Source organism: Candoia aspera, chromosome 13 (assembly GCF_035149785.1).
Source record: "Candoia aspera isolate rCanAsp1 chromosome 13, rCanAsp1.hap2, whole genome shotgun sequence".
In the NCBI taxonomy this organism is placed as follows: domain Eukaryota; kingdom Metazoa; phylum Chordata; class Lepidosauria; order Squamata; family Boidae; genus Candoia; species Candoia aspera.
This window is the reverse complement of record NC_086165.1, coordinates 17,382,582-17,397,704: the sequence shown is the minus strand read 5'-3', so window position 1 is coordinate 17,397,704 and position 15,123 is coordinate 17,382,582. Positions and strand designations below refer to the sequence as shown.

Below are 15,123 nucleotides of genomic sequence, written 5' to 3'. Positions count from 1 at the left end.
CCCAGGAAATTATTTCCTAAAGTGTTTATGCTGTTCCAGTGTTCTGATCTTGTATTCACTTCTGCTACATTCGGCCAATAGGAATCATTCCGTGTATACCCACAAAAGAGGTGACCTCTCACTCTGCTAGAATCTGGATCCCTTTTACAAAATTGGAGGGTGGGGAGGCAAAATTATGCCTCACGTCCTTGGCACTGCGCTCACAGCTCTGTGGATATCCCACTCCAACATCATTTCATGGTTATTTTCTGTGAATTGCAGCCAGAAGCTAGCATTTTGATGTTTAAGTTTTCTAATGCATTAGACTCTATGTTCTTCAGAATAGCCCTGGCTGGAGGACATTACAGGAAAAGAATGGAGAATTAGTCTCTGCTCTCTTGATGAGAGTGTGGGGCGGGGGGGGGGGATTCCAGTTCTCCCTGTCATCCCTTTTGACCCCAAACTTCCTGCATTTTGAATAACAGCAATAACAACAGTAAAAATATCCAGCATTTATTTTGTACAACTCAAGGTGGCAATACATAATGCTCCTGCCTCTTATTTTCCCCACAAGTCTGTGAAGTGGGTTGGACTAAAATAATACTAATAATAATACTAACAACAGCAACTTTGAATAAATGAGGTGAGCAAGGGATGGTGTAAGCTAGATGAAAGGAAGAAAACAGAAGGGTGGGGAAAAATAGTTTCTGCCATTCTTGATTGTATATTGCCACCTACAGGAACTTCTCTTTTTGGGAAATATGCACAGAAATGTGATCTGCTGCTGTTGATTTAACTGTCTTCTTTCACAAGTCCTTACATAGGGAATTCCAGGTGGGAGGTTTGTAGCATCCCACCAGATTCAGAACCAAGCACTTTGTATCTCTCCACCCACCTACAGATAGCTGTATGGTAGTGTTCTAGCATTTCAATGTACATCCTATCACAATTATCCACAAATGAGGGGGCATGAAAATGAAGGAACAGAAGGTCACCCAAAGCAAATTCACAGGGGGGGAAAAACGCTTCTTGTTGTCTTAGGGAAGTATCTGCAGCTCAGGATGGTATAAAGACAACATGCAAGCTATGGAGTTACCTAGACTTATTGTCATGAGTACTGATGGTGAGCAGGAAGGGGCCCCTGTCCTGCTCACCATCAGTACTCATGACACTTATTCTGTCCATTCTGTAAAGTTAAGTTTGTTTTTGTGTGTAGAGAACAGATTCCTGGTACATTGCCCTTTTATGACCACAGAAAATCATGCGCCGAAAGGCTTGCTGATGGACTGGGCCAAAGAATACAATATTCTACTGCAATATTGTAAGTTCAGTTTGGCTAGGCTAGAAAGTCAAGAACATCCCAGAAGATCACAATGGCAAACTGTGCTGAGACACTGCCATGGAAATTGATGGATGTGCCCAGGTACTTGCCAGAAATTGATCTTGATTCAAAGGAAACATTAATCTCAACTGGGTGAGTCCTTGGCAGATTTTTCCTGAGCGTGTAAATTGAGCAGGATTAGGCCTGATTATCACTTGGAAGAGAGATCAAGTTAGTACTTGGGTGGGTACTTGGATAAGTAGTTTACATAGGTTAGATAGGGAAGTTAAGAGGCACCCGAAAAGAAGGCACTAGCAGCCACTGGCTACATTATTGCCCCCAAAGTACTTGGTTGTGTCCATGTGCTCCCCAGGAGTTAAGCTTAACTTGTAGTCATCACATCTTTTCTCACTACAGCAGATGGTAGTTTTAGCTAACCCTGGGTAATCTCAGGAGGTAAGCAAGTAACTCAGGAGGTTGCTTGTAACTCAGTGGGAAACCACCAGCTCAGAAAATCCCAGGGCAAAGACTGGGATGTCAATTTTTTTTATGAAAGAAGACAATAGCAAGCCACCTCCATCCTATGGCCAAGAAAACCTCAGCCACAAGAAGTCAGCCTTGATCTGAGGGCATCTTTATCAGTTTTAGCAGGAAAGGATGAAATGGTGGTTAAAAACAGTTACCTAACCAACCATCCCGTGGTTCACAGAACCAGGCATGGTTCAAATTGGAAGCAGCACATTTGTTCAGATTAGTGAACAAGAACTACTCTGGTCTGTGACATTGTCTACCATCCCCTATTGGAAAAAGTTGATGACTTTCAACCCCACATATTCCACTGTGTAATTAAGATAAGGCATTATTCTCACAGACTAGATGGATGGTTGAGGGTCTTATCATCAGGACAATACAGTACTTCACAATATAGTACTTCAGATTTGATCCCCCCAAAGGTGCTTCTGTGTGCAGTCCCAGAAAAAGGCATGGCTGCTTTAAAAGGTTGCACGTGGTGTTGTGCTTGCCTGCCTTCTGAAGCATCTTTTGGAAAACAGATCCAAAACTCTGGCCATGCTCACTGCACCCCAAACATCAGAGTAATGATCGGTCTAGCCTTTCAATTTTCTCCCTGCAGCTAAATGGCTTCCTCTCATTTTCAGGAGAAAGAGGCAGTGCTCAAGAAACTACATGCCTCTCCTCAGTAGAAGCCAACAAGCGGACTATGCAGAAAATTGTCACTGTTATGATTTCCCAATCTTCTTCTTCTTCTTCGAAGGAAAGAAGGAAGGAGGGAGCTTCTATCTTCTTGTCAGTGTGATTCTGCAGAGCCCAGAGAAATATTGCGATTCTCCATAAGTTGTGTGACTACATAAGCTCTCTTTCAACTAATATCAGCTGGCAGCTGTCTGAGAGTATTGAAAAACGAGAGGCGGCATTGAAAGAGCAAGGGGGCCAATGATCACAGTAGAACCTGTTTGGGATTCAGGAGGAATCCAATGATTAAGAGGTTAACAGGCAAAGCTGAGCCACAGACTGATGACTGGACCACAACAGGGAATTTCTCTCTCCAGAAAGGATCAGATCAGGCAGCTAAAATTATTAGACTAGTTCTCTTGTCACCTAACTGTCACCTGAGGTGGGTATAATTATAGGTTACTGTTGACAGCACGTCCATCTTGTATAGGAGTAAAACAGGACCCATTGCTTGCCAAGCCCAGGGAGACAATAGAGGAGAGGCACAGTCCAGCGAGGAGAGTAGCCAGAAAGACTTGTAAAAATGACAGCTTGAACATAAAATGATAAAGCTCTGCAGTTTCAAAAATAAGATACAGATACAAGTGGACAAGTTAGCTGGAAACATCACCACAGAGAGTGTAGTTCTGTGATAGGGCAAGACAGAGCAAGCAGTTTCAATTGTTTTCCCATCTGCTAGATTCAGGGTGGTGGTATGATTATTATTTCCATAAAGACAATGGTTGCATAATGTATTAAAGAGCCAAGAGGGGGACACACGTGCCACTCAAGAGGGCACAAAGATTGAATTGATGGAAGGAGTTTTTAAAAAACAGGGTTAGTCTATCTTTCCATAAATGCAAGAATTCAAGAAGAGTCCTAAAATGGCTTAGGCCCAGGGCCCATTTCAGTCACAGGAATGGCCAAACAAGATATAGAAAGGTGGTTGCCCTCATGCCTAGTTTTTGCTCCTCAGCAGCTGGTGTTCAAGACGTGGCGTCCACAATTTCAGAGCTAGAAAACAACCTAGTAACCACTGATAGCCTCATCCTTCCTGGCTGTGTCCAGTGTCCTTTTGAAACCATCTAGAATGGTGGCCACTGCCATGTCTGAAGGCAGAAAATTCATTGCTGAACAATGCCCTGTGCAAAGTAGTATTTCTCTCAGGACAGTTTCAGTGGTCCATGAATAAAGATAAGATCTACTTTCTCTGCTTTATGTGTACAAGGGACACTCAATATAGCTTAAACACGGGGGCTCAGAGGAGAATAGCCACTGGATAGACACCAGCTGGATCGCCCAAGCCAGAAGATTCAACACCTTGTTTCAAAGAACAGCCAAACTTCTCAGTGCTCCTCACCCACCACCACAGCATGAAGGCTGCCCTCCTCTGATGTTGCCCACCAGGAAGTTGCATTCGCCTTCCACATTGTCTTTGAATGTGTAATGCAGCTGCTCGACAAGCAAATGTATCTTGAGGGGTTAACAGACACCTAATTGTAATTGTCAACTCTGCTCTGCCCTGATCAGATCCCATAGAGAATATTGTGCCTAGATTTAGGCTACAGTCTAAAAAGGACAGCAACATAATTGAAGCAAGTTCAGAGGATGGCCACCAAGATTGTGTGAGCTCCCGTTGCTAGTCCCAGCTCCTGCCAACCTAGCAGTTCGAAAACATGCCAATGTGAGTAGATTAATAGGTACCGCTTCGGCGGGCAGGTAACGGCGTTCCGTGTAGTCATGCCGGCCACATGACCACGGAGGAAGTGTCTACGGACAAACGCCGGCTCTTCGGCTTTGAAACGGAGATGAGCACCGCCCCCTAGAGTCGGACACGACTGGACTTTACGTCGAGGGAAACCTTTGCCTTTACTATGTATAGCCTACAAAATTCACTAAGGGAAAAATATGATAACAGTCTCCAAAATGTGTGAAGGATTGTCAGATAGAAGAAAGAGTCAACTTATTATTCGTTGTCTCAGAAAGCAGGGCCAGAAACAACGAGATAAAACTTCAAGAAAGGAAGTTCAGGTTAGACATCAGAAAGAATTTCCAGTGGACAAGCTGCCACATGATGTGGCGAATCTTCAAATGAGGCTGGAGATGCTTTATCAGAGATGTTCTAGTGGACCCTGCACTGAAGCAGGTGGTTGGAGTAGCTGGCCTCTAAGACCTCTTCCAACTCTCTGTTTCTATGAACAGTCTTTCTTCCATGTGGCAACCAGGACCAATAGCTATCAAGAGCTCTTTCCCTCACCATAGATTTGGCTACTTCCTTGTGTTAGTATCACAGTTGATGGCCATCACAATATCTTGCATACATCCTTAACCATCTGAGGACTAAACAGGTTCAGCCATTACTGCTCATGGTGGGCCACTTTGAAACTGAACCAAGAAGAAGCTTGACCACTGGCGACATCATGGACACAACAGTGGAATTTTCTTTAAAACGATTCAGAAATGCGTTATCATTTCTTCAGAGTTGTTTCTTCAACTACCTAATTTACCTTATAGGCTTGAGGTTACCTGATAGTCTTCCATATAAGATTTGTTCAGGGCCACCACAACATCAACCTTAGCTCTTCAACATCAGCTTGGTGCTACCACCTCAGCTCTTAGGGCTTTATGCTAGGCAGCCTTCCCTAGGCATGTCAGCTTAATTATGATTACATTAATTGCATGCAATTAATAAGATTCATTACCATCTAAGAGTTCAATGGCTTCAGCCATAATTATTCCCAGTGGGCTACTCTAAAATTGAACTAAGTATGAAAAAGCTGAAATCCATCCTTCAAGTCAAGATTCTGGTGACTTCATGGGCATCTCCATTAGTGTTCTTGGCAACAGAACTGATTTGCCACTGCCTTCCTCCAGGATGTTTTCTCAACTTTCCAGTCTAGCCTATTGCCCTGGGATTACCTGGTAGTCTCCCATCCAAGAAATAAGAAGGTTCTCCTGGCTTTTTGAAACCAGAAAAGTCAGTGAGAAAGCAAGCAATCTAAACCCCTTCTTTCCATTTAGCTTCATACTACCAAAGCAGATGAGTATATGGTCAAGAGGTGTAGAATTCTGGGACCTGGCCTGATTTTTTCATAGTTCATAGGCTTATTGCAAAAAAATTCATGGAAAGTAATCCGTTTGTATCTTCTGGCATTCTGCCCCACAACAGTCCCTGGAATGGAAAGTGAGAGATGAAACCAGGGGGGTGAGGTTGGTGGGCAGGGGGAAACACACCACCACAAAAGAAGCTGGGATGGGTGAAAAATGGTGACTGTGAAAAGAGGTTGGCCAGATGTAAAGTGAACAGTTGTGAAAAGAGGGTGGCCCTGTCTATTTTTAGTTCTAATCCCATCCATCACAAGGGTTAGCTCTGACTCTGCCCACTTGCAAGCCCCCACAGGTTCTAGGCAGAAAAAGAGAACGGCACTTCCCTTTCTCCAGAAGCTTTAATGCCTGCCTACAACATCCCTTGGAAAACGCTCAGATGGGCTTTTCCAAGAAGTTAAAGAACATAAGAAAAAAAGGGGGATAGTTGAATATGTCCTTTAATTTCCCTCAGATTACTATAATTGCATTAAGAAAAACTGTAATTTCATTAAATGACATAATTATCATTAATTCACTGCAAGCTGTCGATAGAAGGGGTAATTATTCTGGAAAAAAAAATCATAAGCAGAATGTGCAATGAGGCACAATTCCTCACAACAGCCATTCAATGTTTAAAATTAACCTTTAATTTTTTGGTGGGAGGGGGGGGAGAGAAACATATGTTATGCAATGGTAGGTACTGGCTCCTTAAAGCAGGCTTAAACCTTCTAGGGTGAGATCCTGCAGAACAGGAACACACTCTGTAGAAATGTTTTTTAAGCCATCAGTAAGATTGGTCTCAGAAAGGTAGCTTGAAGGTTTCTATTTTGTCTTCTCCCAAAGAATTAATGCAGTAATCAGTGGTGTGCCTATGTTTCATTAAATGAGTAAGTATCACCCTTGCAATTTCTTTAAAAAAAGAGGCTTCTGCAAAAGAACTTCTGATTTTCTACTTTATTCCTTGGAAATTTATTTCCAATTTTTCTTGGTGGAATTTCTGAGCTCTTATGACCCTGAGAAATGACAGAGAGTGTGCTGCTGTGGATATTACAGGAAGTCCTCACTTAAAAACCACAGTTGGGACCAGAATTTCAGTTGCTAAGTGAAGCGGTCATTAAGCAAATCTGACCTGGTTCATCACTGTGGGCGTTAAGTGAACTACATGGTCCTTAAGTGAATCATGCGGTTCCCCATTGATTTTGCTTGCCAGAAGCCGGCTGGGAAGGTCAAAAATGGTGATCACGTGACCACAGGATGCTGTGACAGTCATAAATGCGAACCAGTTGCCAAGCACCCAAATCGTGATCACATGACTGCGGGGACTCTGCAACCGTCATAAGTTTCCGTCTTTCCTTTTTTTCTTTTCTTTTTTGTACTTTTTCTAGTTTTATAATGGTTTTATAATTTTTATTTGTAAGCCACCCAGCAATGGTGTTCCCCATAGTAACATATGGCTGCGAGAGCTGGACCATAAGGAAGGCTGAGAGAAGGAAGATCGATGCTTTTGAACTGTGGTGTTGGAGGAAAATTCTGAGAGCGCCTTGGACTGCAAGAAGATTCAACCAGTCTGTCCTCCAGGAAATAAAGCCAGACTGCTCACTTGAGGGAGTGATATTAAAGGCAAAACTGAGGTACTTTGGCCACATAATGAGAAGACAGGGCACCCTGGAGAAGATGCTGATGGTAGAGAGAGTGGAGGGCAAAAGGAAGAGGGGCCGACCAAGGGCAAGGTGGATGGATGATATTCTAGAGGTGACGGACTCGTCCCTGGGGGAGCTGGGGGTGTTGACGACCGACAGGAAGCTCTGGCATGGGCTGGTCCATGAAGTCACGAAGAGTCAGAAGCGACTAAACGAATAAACAACAAGAAGCCACCCAGAGTCACTTTTATAGTGAGGTGGGCGGTCTATAATTATTATTTTTTTTTAAAGTGTGAGGACCAATCGTAAGTCAGTTTTTTCAGCACCATTGTAAGTCCGAACCATCACTAAACAAATGGTTGTTAAGCAAGGACTCCCTCTACTTCCTGTAGCTCCTCCACAGCTTTCGTGGCTATCCCTAATCCCTCATGTCAAAAGCCCCATTGGGTTTCTTCCTGAGAATATCCCTCTGAGAGTTAATGGAAGTGTGGCCAGCGCTTGATCCATCTGTACAAAGACAACGCACACAGCTTTGCCACCGTGTCACTCCCTCTAGGGGAACCTCTCCAAAATTCTCTCCTGCCTAAAAAGAAATGGTGAGGCCTACTTGCTTTCCTCCATCAGAATGAGAACTGCTAACGGCAAAAGAAATGAAGTATAATTTCTCAGCACAGCTATAACTGTAGTTCCACACAGTATAATTTGGAAGATAAAAGAGATCCAAGGATGTTCCTAGTTATTTAGCTTGTAATAGCTAAGCGGCATAACGCTGGGCTTGAGAACTTGCAGTGTTCCTCTGTCCTGCCAAGTCTTCACATGTATGGCCAAAGGCTCACTTAGAGTTCAGCTTTAAAGATGGGCAGTTCATTTTAAGGAGCAAAAAGAGGTATTTGATAGAATTGCTTTATTCCCTCAGCCAGTTATTGCCTTCTCTGACAAGCTCCCCAAGATCATTTAATTAGAAATGCTTGCCAACCAGTTATAAACACAGCATGGATTTGTTCACATTTTAATCATCTTTTCTGCAAATCGCTTCCTATTCCTTTTTAGTTTTCTACACATTTTTTTCTCCTACTTTAAGCTTCGAAAACTAAGGAAAAATGCTTTGGAACTGAATGTTCTTCAGATACAGTATTTGCCTCTCCCCACAGTTCATTTTAGAAGCTCTGTAATCTTCCAGGGGGTCATAGAAGTTTTTTAAAACTTTTTAAATATACCATTCTTTATTTTTTTTAAAAAAAAACCTTGATCTTATACAATCTGGTGTCTTCCCAGGTATACTGAACTAAACTTCTTCCCTCCCAATGGCAGGAAAAGAATTTCTAAAATTATTTTCATTCCTGGGATTCTTTTTAGGAAACTTTAAATTATTCATTTAACAATGATGCTTATTTTGGGGCTAAGAAGTGGTATGTGTGTGTGCGCAGACACACACACGCAAATAAAAAAAAAGTTTATGGACTGTGTGAATCCAGCAAACCTGGCTTATTCAATAAAGGCTGTAGATTTATGAGGACGCTGAATATAATCTATTTGCTTTTTCTTTTTTTAAGGGAGATCAGTTAAGCAACAATATTTCGGTTGTATACTTTCCAGACATTGTCACAGGAGCATTACTCCTACATTCAGTCTACAAGAGATTAAAAAGCCACAACTTTTCTAATAAGCTGATTTGTTTTCCTGCTGAAGAAGTTCTTTGGGGGTTAGATGCTTTATCAACACCGTTGCTTATTAATATTTGAGTCATCAGTGTCATTTTTCACTTACTGAGTATTAAGCTAAGTAGGGGTGAAGATAAATTCTAAACAATCACAAATGCTAAGCTAACAGAAGACACTTGGCCATCTGTATGTCTGTAGGTTGAGTCATGGCAACTGGATTTCTTTCTTTTTAGTTGAAATGTTTCGCTGCTTGTCCAAGCAGCTCCTTCAGTCTGGGAGAAGGTTGGTGAGGGGACCCCATATATGTCTTCCAGGGTGGCTGCATTGTCCCCACCCCTGAATGGCTGTTAATTGTGCCATGGAGGTGTGGATTGTCCTTGGGATGTCTTACTCCTAAATCCCTCGCTCATCCCCAAGTGGATCGCTAAGAGTGGCCTTCCTGGTAAACTTGTGAAGTGGTCTTAATCTACCTGGGGACTAATGAAAGAGAAGCATGAAAAATGGGGGACAAGTTGTGTCTGAGGCCTCCACCTCTACTGAGGAAAGGATTTTCCACTTTGGCATGAATGGATTCCTTAACCCCTCTCTCAAGCCACCTATCTTCTCTGTCCAAAATGTGAACATTGTTGTCCTCAAATGAGTGTCCTTTTTCTTTTAGATGAAGGTAAACCGCTGATTCTGGTCCTGCGGCGTTGCTCCTCCTGTGTTGGGCCATCCTCTTGTGCAAAGGCTGTTTGGTTTCTCCATTGTAGAGCTCAGAACACTCCTCCTTGCACTGGATTGCATATACTATTTGCTCCTCGTGTGTTTTGGTGTTGGATCTTTAGGGTGTACAAGCCTCTGTCTCAGTGGGTTAGTGGGTTTGCTGTCTCAACCTACAGACAATTCCACCTGGATGACTGAGAATCTTCATTGACTTATTGGCCATCTGTACTGTAACTATTTTCAGAGAGGTCCATAAAAGTGGAATGTTCTCCCATGAAACAAAGTAAGCACTGGAGAAATAAGATCTATATGGACATCCTAACAGGAGGAATAAGCAAGCAACATGTCTTATTGTTTCCATTTCTCAAAGAAATATAGAGACATAAAAATCTCCCATCCCATCCCTTCTTCTTAGGGATGTTTAGACTCTATAGTAGTGCTTTCCACCCTTGATTGTTTCCCAACTTCCTGATGTGTGGCCTTCAATACCCAGAATTCCCCAAAAGGATGGCCAGTGTAGTTGAATGCTGGGAGTTGAAGTCCATACACCTGAAAGTTGCCAAGGTTGGAAACACTGCTTTAGAGATACTTGGCTGGCAAATTGGGCCTGATATGATGCTACCTCAGAAAGAAGGCAGTTACTAGTTACTGAATAAAAATTCCAAACATTTCAATCTTTTCACCAGAAAGTTCATGAGAGATGGTGATACCAGGTAAGGGTTGCTACTTTTAAATGACTTGTGTTTATACATCCCCTTCATACATACTTCATGTATCCCCTTCATGTACAATGTCTGGCACCCAGCACCTGAAAAACAGATCTTGCTGTAGTATAATGGCCAGAAGCTGAAATTGTTCAAGGATGCCTTTTCTTTATTATTAGTGCTACATTATTTGTATCTCCCATGATTGCCCCTCTTCTTTTATGGGATCAGTTCTCAGAAACCCCTAAGAAGGTTGCAAATTACCTATCAGCAGCCATGTTTTCTTCAAAATCACCCAGAGCATCCTTAACATGATAAACTTTTCCAATTTTTTTAATGTAATTTTATTTTATTTCATTTATCATACTTGCTGTATTTTGCTTTTATCATTCTTCTGAGGCCATGAATAAATAAGCAAATAAAGTTCTCATGTTTTGCGTTGTTTTCTTTTTTTTAAAAAAAATTAGGGTACCGTTCTAATTCCTGCATCAGTTTATAATTATAGAAGCTGCCTTGAATTTTGAGAGGAAAAAACAATATAACAGACAAATTTAAAAAGGGGGCAGGGCTTAATTTATTGAATTGGAACATTTGCATGGCCACCCAACTCAAACAAGATGACTCTGGATTATGCATATGAAGCTCAGTTCAGTTTTCAGTCTTGTTCAGGGCAATTCTAGTGGCAAAATAAATGGGCCGAGACCTGGCAATAGCCGAATTAAAAAAAGGGGGGGGGCAGACAGAATTCAGCTTCCTTCCCAGATAAAAGGTTCAGCAAAAGGACAGCAGTGTTTTCAGATCCATCCCTGTTCAGGTCTTTGCATCATATAGATCTTCTCTCAAGACATATATTACTCCTGCCAAAAGCAGCAGTTCAGTAGTTATCTAATTACAAAGGCCTCTTAAAGAAAACACATTTAATTATGTGTGTGAATTAATCCCACTCACCACAAAAGCTATCAAGCTTCTTATGGGAGATTCCCAGAGAAAGCAGCTTCGAAGGAACTGTATTGTGTTCCAAATTGCCATGGAGATTCTTTTCACACGATCCACGTTTCTTGATAAGATCTGGTGGGTAGCCAAGGGAAGGAAAATAAGGAAGAGTATAAACAGGGGCAGACTAGGTTTTAGGGCAGACTGGACAGCAAAAAGAAAAAAAAAACCCAAACAGAATAACTTATTCATATTTGTTCTTTCTACATACACAAATGATTTTTTACAAGTTTAATACATTTATTATTATTATTATTATTATTATTATTATTATTATTATTATTATTATATGGGTGCATTATACCATGCTTCAGATACACTGACTCTTTGCTCTTCACTGCATCATTCTTAAAATGCTGGAGAGTAACATGACAAAAAAGAAGTATTTAACTGAAGCGAGGATTTTTCCTGATTAGGGAACCCAATGAATCCTGACATTCAGCAATGAATCTAACATTCCTATCCAGCATAAGTTTCTACAGGGGTGGGCAAGTGACATCATGTGTGTCCAGATGCCGTCATGCCAATAATGCCAATGATGTGATTTGCATGATGTCATAGCTCATGTAACATCCTCTGATATTATTGTGGTTTCTAACAGATATCAACGCTACCAAGTCCTGTCTCCATATATTCAGCATCTAATAGCTGTAAAAACTAACTTAAGAACTTTAATGTCTTTTATCTTGTAGCACATGAAGATGTGGCACTTTCCAAAGAACGAAAGAACAGAGTTATGGAATTCTGGGGTCAGCTGGGTTTAGTCTGGCCCCAACACAGACATACCTTCTTAGAAAACTTGCGATTGTCTTCTAAAAATCTCCTCTCACGTGGAGAAAAGGTTCTAATGCTTGCCTTTACCTGGAATAAAGTAATAACAGCCACACAACATCAGGGTTCAGAGCTCCATTTAGCATTCAAGCACCAGCCCACAACACTGACAAGTTTACACTTGCATATCTCCTGCTAATATTCCTTTTATCCAAATAGTCCACTAGAGTTGAAACCTCCCTTGTTAAGCTCTTCTTCAGTCTTGGAGAAAAGGTCACCCAGAAACATACCTACACTCATAAAGAGGTAATTCAGAATCAGGATAACCATGGTTTATGGAATGGGCTGCAGCAGGTCTTGGGCTCATGCAAACCCTACTCTGATCTCTCCCAACAATGTAACTACAATCAGGAGAGAGAAACATTTATTTCCACTTTTCAGGAACCCTATTGTTATTTTTTGTTTTTGTTTTTTTGTTTGTTCATCTAAATTTATTGGCCTCTCAACTCCAGTGAGCTCCAGTGGATATACGGTGGAGTTGTACATCTGATTTCTAAACCATGCCTAACCTTTACAACAGTCTGTTGAAATAAGTCAGGCCCATAAGTGATGGTTCATTGGACTACTTCATTGGAAGACAGCATTCCACCACTCAGACTCCCTCCAAAGCACTGCAATTCCCAAAATACACAACCAGCATTCTTTGCTGGCCGAGAATTATGAGAGTTGCCATCCCAACACCCTTCTAGGGTGCCAAGGTGGGGAAGGCTAACATCAGATCATCTTACCCTCACTCATCTAAAAACCATAAACTTACAGGATTAAACAGGACCTCTATCTCCAAGTGGACCATGCCTTTGGATGGAAGCTCCAGATCTTTATTCTTTAACACATAGCAACTCTGCTGCCCATTTTTAATCTGTAAGTAAAAAATAAAGTGTCAATATATCACCTCTATGAAGCTGCTATTTACCTAGCTTTAAATACATTTGCACAGCTAACATCATGTCAAGCCTGGCTGGAAGGCTTGTTTTTAACCGGAGGCAAAATTGAAATCCACACAGACATACTAGCTGCCCTGCAAAAGACAGGGTCATTACTTTCCTACAATGAAAGGAAGGTACCCAACCTCAAACCTAAACCTGGACTCTCTGTTCCAGCATCTAGCCAGTTTTGCTTCCCTCCTCAAGATGGAGCTCTGCAGGAATGCCGTTGTCTGTTCAAGGGCCACATTTGCCTTTGAGTGGCACATTGAGAGCTGAACTTCAGACTTGGGTTGAGGCTAGGCCCCATTTTGAGAAGGGGGGGTCAAAAGTCCAAAGGGGTGGAATGGATGCTTTACGTATATGCAAGATGATGCTCCTATTTGGTCCCTTAGCCCCCACAAAATGCAAAACACAGAGCCACATTTTCGAATTAGACCATACCAGGAGACTCATTGCTTTTCATATCCCAAAATTGTGGACTACAGCAACCCACATAGCATCAATGACTCAAGGGAAACAGAAAAAAAATCATGTCTTTTTTTTTTTACTATAGTCAAACTAAAATGAACAAAATTCAGTCCGAAAACAAAACCTGCCCGGGTAGCCCAACAGCCAGCAGGAAATCATTAGCTGCCGCTATTTGCGATTTTAAACAGCTCTTTTCTTTCCAGATAGCACAGGCTTGGGGAAACAGTGCCTCCCCAAATAATCCATGAAGCAAAACAGCTACCCAAAATTCAGGAGGGGGGGGGAAATCAAAGCCCCCCCCCATCCCTACCCCCAAGTATGCTGAATCTACAAAATCATACTTGGAAAAATATTCTCACCTGCACACAGAGACAAAATAAATACACACAACCAAAATAAATTGATTCCCATAAATAGTTTGGTGCCTAGAATATCAAATGGACTTTCTAGGTTCTAATTTGTTTGTTGGCTTCTGTTGTGCTAAATGGGGGGGAAAAAAATCTCAAACCATTTGGCTCATCACAAAAGATGGCCTTCGCTTTTAAAAAGCGACAGAAAAATATACATTATACACGGTACAATAAGGATTGATTACACATTTGGCTTCTCCTCTGCCTCTCCATGCCTCTCCCAACCCAGGCCCTGTGTTTAGGATGGGAAATAACTCAATTCAAAATAATGTAAGATGAAAGCTGTCACCAAATGGGGAAAAAAATCATCTTTGGCAGAACAAAATACTCAAAAGATTATTTTGAAATTGCGGCCACGTTTTAAGGTGCTCTCACAAAAGTCTCATTAAGATTTAAGAAGGGAGGTTGTTAGATGCAACAGCACTCTCTCTGGCATAGTCATGACTATATGAATGTATTCAGTTCCATACAGGTAAGAAACTACAGGGTAATTCCATTCATTTGCAAGGAGCTCGAGTTTCCATTTTCTTCTTAACTACAGAAGTTAAACAGGAGTTTGCACCAGCCAACCCCAGACAATGTTGGTCTTTTAAAACAATACCAGGCTGAACTGTGCTTTTACTCCCTTCAAAAGATGTAGATTATTTTTCTCTGTCTTTCAAAGGGAGTTAATTGAAAGGGGGGGAACCCTTATTTCTCACTGCTTCGGTTTTCTTTTCTGTTCAATGATTTTATGAAATATATAGAAATAGAAATAAAAATTAGAAATCAAATAAATAAATAAGACTGGACACCTTGGCATCATTAGCTGGCCACTGGATAGCCAGATAGTCACAGCAAACAATTCCAGAAGAAAGAACATGGCAACCTCAGCATTAGAGCAGAACGGCAGGTTATAAATCAAATAAATAAGAGGGCGAACACAGGCAATGGGTTTGAACTTAAAATAGAAAAAGCCACTGCGTGATTCAATCATTTTGGGTTGTCTTAGGTTTTATTCAGCTTGGCCAACAGGTTACAAACAAGCATTCTTCAGAAATGTGCTCATCACATTTAGAGATGCAAAGAGGTGGAATAAAGACTGACGGGGGAAAAAAGATTTTCTGGAGCTTTGGAGAAGAAGTACTTTTTTTCTTGAAAGAAATGAAAGAAAAATCCTCTTAACGAT

General features: G+C 41.4%; 1 protein-coding gene across 1 annotated transcript in view; it reads right to left on the bottom strand.

Moving 5' to 3' along the window:
- Positions 1–15,123, bottom strand: part of MCTP2 (multiple C2 and transmembrane domain containing 2) — a 151,077-nt gene that overhangs the window by 40,860 nt on the left and 95,094 nt on the right. The window contains exons 15-17 of the mRNA XM_063314329.1: positions 12,909–13,010; positions 12,107–12,181; positions 11,276–11,395 (exon numbers count right to left, since the gene is read on the bottom strand). Of these exons, the coding sequence (XP_063170399.1) occupies positions 11,276–11,395; positions 12,107–12,181; positions 12,909–13,010 (297 nt within the window). The remainder of the gene's footprint in view (positions 1–11,275; positions 11,396–12,106; positions 12,182–12,908; positions 13,011–15,123) is intronic.